Source organism: Colius striatus, chromosome 26 (genome assembly GCF_028858725.1).
Source record: "Colius striatus isolate bColStr4 chromosome 26, bColStr4.1.hap1, whole genome shotgun sequence".
Lineage (NCBI taxonomy): Eukaryota > Metazoa > Chordata > Aves > Coliiformes > Coliidae > Colius > Colius striatus.
In genome coordinates, this window is record NC_084784.1 from 2583297 (window position 1) to 2591404 (window position 8108).

Below are 8108 nucleotides of genomic sequence, written 5' to 3' on the forward strand. Positions count from 1 at the left end.
GGCCATGGTTGGGTTGCCCTCAGTGCCACAGCTGGTGGTAACCCCGTGGCCAACAGCTTCTGCCCAAGCACTGTGCCTCCACTGTCAGCAAAGCCAAGAGCAAGAAGAGCCAGAAGCAGCCATCCAAGAAGGGAGAAGCTGAGAGGGACAAGCCAGGGGCTGAGAGCCAGAGGAGGGACCGGACCCTGACCACCAAGTGAGACCCACCTGGGGCTGGCAAGGGCTGGGCAGGGGGCTGGGGGCAAGTGGTGGCCCATGGAAGTGGCCATGGAAGTGGCCTATGAAGCCTGGGCCTGGTGGGACCGTGGGGTGATCCCCATGGGGCTGTGGCATGGCTAATGGTGGCTGTGGCATGGCTAATGGTGGCCATACCTCCTTCTGGGCCTGGTGGGACCATGGGGTGATCTCCATGGGGCTGTGGATGTGGCTAACAGTGGCCATACCCCCATCCTGAGCCTGGTGGGACCATGGGGTGATCCCCATGTGGCTGTGGCATGGCTAACGGTGGCCATACCCCCATCCTGAGCCTGTGGGACCACAGAGTGATCCCCATGGGGCTGTGGCATGGCTAATGGTGGCCATACCCCCATCCTGAGCCTGTGGGACCATGGGGTGATCCCCATGTAGCTGTGGCATGGCTAACAGTGGCCATACCCCCATCCTGAGCCTGGTGGGACCATGGGGTGATCCCCATGGGGCTGTGGCATGGCTGATGGTGCCATACCCTCACCCCAGCATGGACAAGCTCCACCTGACCCTGGCTGAGCTGTCCCTGAGCCTCAACCACGTGCCCAACCTCAGCGTCTTCGAGCACACGGTGACACCGGCTGAGTACCTCAGCAGCCACCTGGAGACACGGCTCAGCAAGTAGGGAGCAGGATGAGGCCATGGGATGTGCCACTGGTGGCATGAGGGTTGCTGTGGCTCCTGTGGACAAACCCCCCCTTTCTCCTCTCCTCACAGAGCCATCGTGGCCATGGCAGGTTACAGCCAGACCACACAGGAGGTTGCCAGGCCCTCGGAGGTGCTGGTGGGGCTCAGCGCCTACATGGGCTTCATCCAGTCCCTGGGGCAGCTGCTGGGGCTGGACACGGGGCGAATCCTGCGCAGCGTCCTCCTGCAGCAGACACAGCCCCGAGATGCCACCGGCCACCAAACCCTCACCACCATCTACACCAACTGGTGAGTGCCACAGAGCTCCCAGAGCCACGGGGCAGGGTGGGAGCAGAGCTCTGTGTGTGTGTGTCACAGGCACAGGGTCACAAGGGCTGGGAGGGAGCTGGGAAGCTCATCCAGAGCAGCCCCCTGCCAGAGCAGCAGCACCCAGAGCAGGGCACACAGGGACTCATCCAGCTGGGGTTGGGATGTCTCCAGAGCAGGAGCCTCCACAGCCCATCTGGGCAGCCCCTGCCAGGAGTTTCTCCTCCTGTGCCAGTGCAACCAGAGAATCACACAGGGATGGGGGTGGGAAGGAACCTCCAGAGCTCCTCCAGCCCCCTCAAGCAGGTTCCTCATGCTCAGGGGGCACAGGAATGAGGCCAAGGTGGGTTTGGGATGTCTCCAGAGCAGGAGGCTCCACAGCCCATCTGGGCAGCCCCTGCCAGTGCTCCCTCAGCTCAGCAGGGAACAGATTCTGCCTTGTGTGTCTCTGGAACCTCTGATGTTGCAGCTTGTGCCCGTTGCCCCTTGTCCCATCATTGGCCATCCCTGAGCACAGCCTGGCTCCAGCCTCCTGCCACTTGTGAACATGACTGAGCTCAGCCCTCAGGCTCCTCTTCTCCAAGCTGCAGAGCCCCAGCTCCCTCAGCCTTTCAGCACAAGGCAGATGCTCCACTGCAGCATCTCTGTGCCCTGTGCTGAGCTCTCTCCAGCAGCTCGCTGTCCTTCTGCAGCTGAGGGGCCCAGAGCTGGCCACAACACCCCAGATGTGCTCTCACCAGGGGCAGCAGAATCAGTCTGACTTACCCACAGCCCTTCTGCCCCAGCCCAGGCTGCCATTGGCCTCTTGGCCACAAGGGCACGTTGCTGTCTGAGGCTCATCCTGCTGCCCACCAGCACCCCCAGCTCCCTTTCCCCTGCACTGCTCTCTCAGAGTCCATTCCCCAGCCTGTGCTGCTCCCTGGGGTTGCTCTTCCCCAGATGCATCACTCTCCACTTGCCCTTGCTGAATGTCATCAGATTCCTCTCTGCCCAGCCCTGCAGCCTGCCTGAATGACAGCACAGCCTCTGGGGTAGCAGCCACTTCAGCATCATCCCCAACCTTGCTCCCAGTGGCCTCTGACCCCTGTGTGTGCAGGTACCTGGAGGCCTTGCTGAGACAGGCCAGCACAGGAGCCATCATCCTGGCTCCAGCCCTTCAAGCCTTCACCACGGTGCCACGGGAGGGGGAACCCACCTTCAGTGCTGCTGAGTTCACTGATGTCTCAGGTGAGGGATGTGCAGGGGAGAGGAGAGGGAGTAGGGGGGGAAATGTCACCTCCTGCCCATGCTGATGTCCCCATCCTTGTGTTGTCCCCATCCATCTCCTCCCAGAGATGAGGGCACTGGCTGAGCTCATCGGGCCCTATGGCATGAAGTTCCTGAGCGACAACCTCATGTGGCACGTGGGCTCACAGGTCACTGAGCTCAAGGTAGGGCTTGTGGCCAGAGGAACAAGACCAGCTGCCACCCTGAAGCCCACCCCCAACCCTCCCTACCCTTCCTTTGGGCTTGCTGCCCCCTCCCCAGTGCCACCAGCTCCATGTTCCCTCACAGAAACTGGTCAACGAGAACATGGACACTCTGGTCCAGCTGCGCTCCAGTGCCAGCAAACCTGAGCAGATGGTGGCTCTGCTGCCCAGGTTGACATGTGAGTATGGGTTGGGGGGCACTGAGGAGGGACAAAGTGGGGGGTCCCTGCTGAGCTCTTTGCTCCCACAGCTGCTGAAAACCTCCTGAAGCGCATGACCATCATCGGGGAGATCCTGAGCTTCCGTGCCATGGCCCAGCAGGGCCTGAGGGAGGTGGGTGCCCTCCAGAAGACCCCCTCCCTCAACCCCATGGAGACCACCAGCCACCCACAGGCCCAAGGAGCTCCCCCCAGCCCAGTCCCTGAGGATCCACCTTCTCTCTGCAGGTCTTCTCCTCCCACTGCCCCTTCCTGATGGGCCCCATCGAGTGTCTGACCGACGCCGTCACCCCCGACACCGACATCCAGGTGGGCACAGAGAGGGGGCAGGCTGCTCCCTCCAGCGTTTGGAACCTGTCCTTGACACCATGTGGCATCACACCCCGTGGCCCCAGCCCTGAAGCTGCCTGTCCCCTTGTCCCCAGGTCACCCTGAGCATCTTTGAGTTGGCCTCAGCCGCAGGGATCCCCTGCGAGGTCGACCCCGCGCTGGTCAACGTCCTGGCTGGTGGCAAAACAGGTTCTGTCCCTCTGATCCATCACCCTGTCACCTTCCCTCACCCCATGTCACCTCCCTTGTGACCTCTCTAGTGTCACCTCCCTCCCTGGCAGATGGTTCATCCCCAGAGGAGGATTACAAGGTGGCTTGCTTGCTCCTGGTCTTCGTAGCCGTCTCCCTGCCCTTGTTGGCCTCTGACCCAGCGTCCATCTACAACACTGAGGTGGAGGGTGAGGCTTCAGCCATGGCCCTGGTGGCTTTGTCCCCTTGTCCCCATCACCCTGACCCCTCAGTGCCCCACTGTCACACCTTGTGTCTACTGGGGACCCCTCCCTTCTCCCCTTCAAGGTCATCCCTACAGCCGGGGGGTGATGGGGACACTGGGACCCCAGCCTTGGTGGGGTTGGGACCCCAGGGCTGCAAAGCAAAGGAGGTGGGCACAGCAGAGCCCCCTGTGCTGTCCCCAACCCTTCTATGTCCCCAAATTCCCCCCCACTGTGCCTCCAGGCTACAGCAACAACATCCACTGCCTGGCCAAGGCCATCATCCACGTGTCAGCCGCCCTCTTCACCGTCCACAACAAGAACATCGAGACCCACCTCAAGGAATTCCTGCTGGTGAGACTGGCTGAAGGGGGTGGGCACATCCCTGGGCTGGTCATTGTCCCCAGGGGTGGCCACCAACCTTGGGGTGGTCACTAGCCCCAGTGCTGACCACTCTCCTCTCCCTCAGCTGGCTTCCATCAGCCTCCTGCAGCTGGGCCAGGAGACGGACAAGCTGAGGGCCAGGAACAGGGACTCTGTCTCCCTGCTCATGCAGCTGGTGAGGGGGCTGCTTGGGTGGGCTGTGGGGGTGCTGCTGGGTGGGTTTTGGGGTGCTCTGGCTGAGTTTTGGAGTTCTCTTGGCTAGGAAGACCTCAGCTCTGTGTCTGCTGAGCTTCAGCTCCATCCAGGCTCCTCCAACCCAAAGGTCTGGGTGCTGCTGAGTGAACCCCAGGCTGCTTCAGGATGGGTTTTGGGGTGCTTTGGGGGAGTTTTGGGGTTCTCCAGGGTGGTAACACCCCAACTCCATGTGTGCTGAGCTCCAGCTCCATCCAGGCTCCTCCTTGTCCATCCAGGCTCCTCCAGCCCAAAGGTCTGGGTGCTGCTGGGTGGGCTGTGAGGATGCTGCTGGCTGAACCCCAGGCTGCTCCTGCACGAGTTTTGGGGTGCTCTGGGGGAGTTTTGGGGTTCTCCAGGGTGGCAACACCCCAACTCCTGCAGCTGGAGCTGCTGAGCTCTAGCTCTGTGTCTGCTGAGCTTCAGCTCCATCCAGACTCCTCCAGCCCAAAGGTCTGGGTGCTGCTGGGTGAACCCCAGGCTGCTCCTAGATGGGTTTTGGGGTGCTCTGGGGGTGTTTTGGGGTTCTCCAGGGTGGCAACACCCCAACTCCATGTCTGCTGAGCTCCAGCTCTGTGTCTGCTGAGCTCCAGCTCCATCCAGGCTCCTCCAGCCCAAAGGTCTGGGTGCTGCTGGGTGAACCCCAGGCTGCTCCTAGATGGGTTTTGGGGTGCTCTGGGGGAGTTTTGGGGTTCTCCGGGGTGGCAACACCCCAACTCCATGTCTGCTGAGCTCCAGCTCTGTGTCTGCTGAGCTCCAGCTCCAGCCAGGCTCCTCCAGCTCCATCCAGGCTCCTCCAGCCCAAAGATCTGGGTGGGCTCAGCCCTTGTCCAGCTCCACTTTGTGTCTGGGGGGGTGGGGGATGGATCCAGCCTCCCCTGCCCTCGGGGAGGGGCTGAGCCGGCCGGGTGGGGGTCTGAGCCCCCCTTTTCCCCGGGGGTTGATACTCAGGGAGCAATTCCACCAGAAGCAATTGAAATGCAAATGTTTCCCTCCGGAGCTGGGGCGCGTTGAGGAGGGAACAGCCAGCCCTTGCCATGGGGCTGGGTTGGGGGGTGCTGGGGAAAGGGGGGGCAAAGCGAGGCAAGGGGGGGTTGTCATTGATGTCACCTCCCCTCAGATCGTGGCTGAATCGTCCTTCCTGACCGTGGACATGCTGGAGAGCTGCTTCCCCTACGTGCTGCTCCGCAACGCCTACCGCGAGGTGTGCAGGGACAACCTCCTCAGCAGGGTCCCCTCGCACTGACCAGCCCCCCCCAGCCCCCTCCCCAACCTCCAACCGCTCCCAAACCCCATCCCCACCCCCAAACCCTCCCCCCACTGCCCGGTGCCACCGCCACGTCCCCAACTGTCCCCAGAGCCACCTTCATTAAAGCCACTTTCCCCCCCTCCTCCTCTCCCTCCCGCATCTGCAGCATCATCCCAGCCGGGGTGCTCTCAGCCTCAGCACCCCAAAGTGGGTGCTCAGCACCATCTCTCCAGTAGAAATTGCCCCCCCACTTTAGGGGTGTTTTGGGGGTGCAGGAAGGTTGTGACACAAAGGCACCGGAGCTCTCCCCGCAGCTTGCTTGTGGTGCTGATGCTCCCCAACCAGCCCCGTGCCTCAGTTTCCCCTCGGCTGCCCAAGTCACGTTTCTTCCCCCCCTCTCCTTTTCTTTCCCCTCCTCTCTGGGTGTTTATTTTTCCTCTCGTGCAGCATCTTGGGGGAAAATTAATGGGGCGAGGGAAGGAGGCGTCAGGGCAGCCGTTGCCATTCAGCTCACGGCCGGCAGCTCCGGGATGAGTCACCGGCCGTGGCGGGAGTGGGGAGGGGGAGGGACGGTGACCACCGTGGCTGTGAGCCCCCCCCTTCATCCCCAGAGACCCCCCTTCATCCCCAGAGCCCCCCTTCATCCCCAGAGACCCCCCTTCACCCCCAGAGACCCCTCTTCATCCCCTCTTCACCCCCAGAGCCCCCTCTTCACCCCCAGAGACCACTCCTTCACCCCCAGAGCCCCCTCTTCATCCCCTCTTCACCCCCAGAAACCACCCCTTCACCTCCAGAGCCCCCTCTTCATCCCTAGAGCCTCCCCTCATCCTCCCCTTCACCCCCAGAGACCCCCTTCACCCCCAGAGCCCCTCTTCACCACCTCTTCACCCCCAGAGCCCCCCCTTCATCCCCAGAGCCCCCCATCATCCCCATCACCCCCTTTCACCCCCAGAGCTTCCCCTTCATCCCCAGAGCCCCCCATTCATCCTTAGAGTCCCCCCTTTCACCCCCAGAGCTCCCCCATCATCCCCATCACCCCCTTTCACCCCCAGACCCTCCCCTCATCTCCAGAGCCCCCCCTTCATCCCCAGAGCCCCCCATCATCCCCATCACCCCCTTTCACCCCCAGAGCTTCCCCTTCATCCCCAGAGCCCCCCATTCATCCTTAGAGTCCCCCCTTTCACCCCCAGACGCTCCCCTCATCCCCAGAGCCCCCCATTCATCCTCAGAGATTCCCCCTTCACCCCCAGAGGCCCCTCTCATCCCCATCACCCCCTTTCACCCCCAGACCCTTCCCTCATCCCCAGAGCCCCCCTTCATCCCCAGAGCCCCCCATCATCCCCATCACCCCCTTTCACCCCCAGACCCTCCCCTCATCCCCAGAGCCCCCCCTTCATCCCTAGAGCCCCTCATCATCCCCATCACCCCCTTTCACCCCCAGAGCCCTCTCTCATCCTCAGACCCTCCCCTCATCCCCAGAGCCCCCCCTTCATCCCTAGAGCCCCCCATCACCCTCTTTCACCCCCAGAGCTTCCCCTTCATCCCCAGAGCCCCCCATCACCCCCTTTCACCCCCAGAGCCCCCTCTCACCCCCAGAGCCCCCCCCACCCCCCATCATCCCTAAAGCCCCCCCAAAGCCCTGGGCACATCCCGCTGACGGAAGCAGCCGAGCGCCAGGTCCCGGTTGCCGAAGCGAAACCAACGTGCGATCGGCTCTTAATTGCTCCGTTAATTCCCCCGGGAGAGGGCAAGGGGAGGCGAGAACAAGCTGCCACAGGGAAGAGCTGCTCTGTCCCCCCCTCCCTGCCCAAACCCCCTCCTGGGTGGGGTTGAGCTCCCTGGAATTGCCGCCCCGAACCTGCTCGAGTCTATTTTCGCGCTCATCAATCACGACGTGGAGCAGCCCCGAGAGCTTTTGTCTCGCGTGTCTCAACCCACGGTCTCTCTCTCTCTCTCCTTTCTCCCCCTTCCCCCTCCTTCCATCGCTTTCTCCAAGCTGGGGGGTTCAAACGACCCCCCCAAAAAGTCAGATCCCACCCCCTCTCCCTCCTTTGGCTCCCAGGTAAAGTTTGGGGAGCTTCAGACGTGGAGGAGCCAGTGGCAGGGTTGGCAGCCCACCCTGCTGACCCCCCACTATAGGTGTGTGTGAGGGGGGGCTCGTGGGTTCCCCCCACACCCCACCAAAGCCCCAGGGGAGGGGAGGGGAGGGGAGGGGGGGGAGGCAGCACCCATGGGTGCCAACAAGCTGGGAGGCGACTGGGATGGTGGTGGTGGGGTGGGGGTGGGCACAGAGCAGGCTGAGCCCTTGGGGATGGTGAGGTGAGGTGGGGAGGGGCTCAGGGGATGGTCCCACAGTGAGGGGGGGTCTTTACCTGTCCCCCCCACCCCGTCCCTGGCGCGGGTGCTGTGCTGGTGGGTGCTGCTCACACCTACAGCCTTACGTAAGGGGCTGATTAATATTCCCGGGGGCTGCAGCTCACGTGCTGGGAGAGGCTGTGTGGGGGCTGCTGTACCCCCCCAAACCTCACTGAGACCCCCCCCAGATCCCCCCCTCCACCATATACCAAAGCTCCCCCCAAACCTTCAGTTCCAGCCA

At 62.8% G+C, this 8108-nt stretch overlaps 1 protein-coding gene across 1 annotated transcript; it reads left to right on the plus strand.

Moving 5' to 3' along the window:
- Positions 1-44: 44 nt before the first annotated feature.
- Positions 45-6504, plus strand: NCKAP1L (NCK associated protein 1 like; the record flags this gene model as incomplete). Its single annotated transcript, XM_062015549.1, has 13 exons — positions 45-196; positions 736-867; positions 964-1182; positions 2297-2427; positions 2533-2630; positions 2755-2848; positions 2920-3002; positions 3116-3196; positions 3313-3406; positions 3499-3615; positions 3893-4002; positions 4118-4207; positions 5384-6504. Coding segments are annotated over 13 exons (1527 nt in total), but the record flags the coding sequence as incomplete, so codon positions are not given.
- Between the last annotated feature and the right edge of the window lie 1604 nt (positions 6505-8108).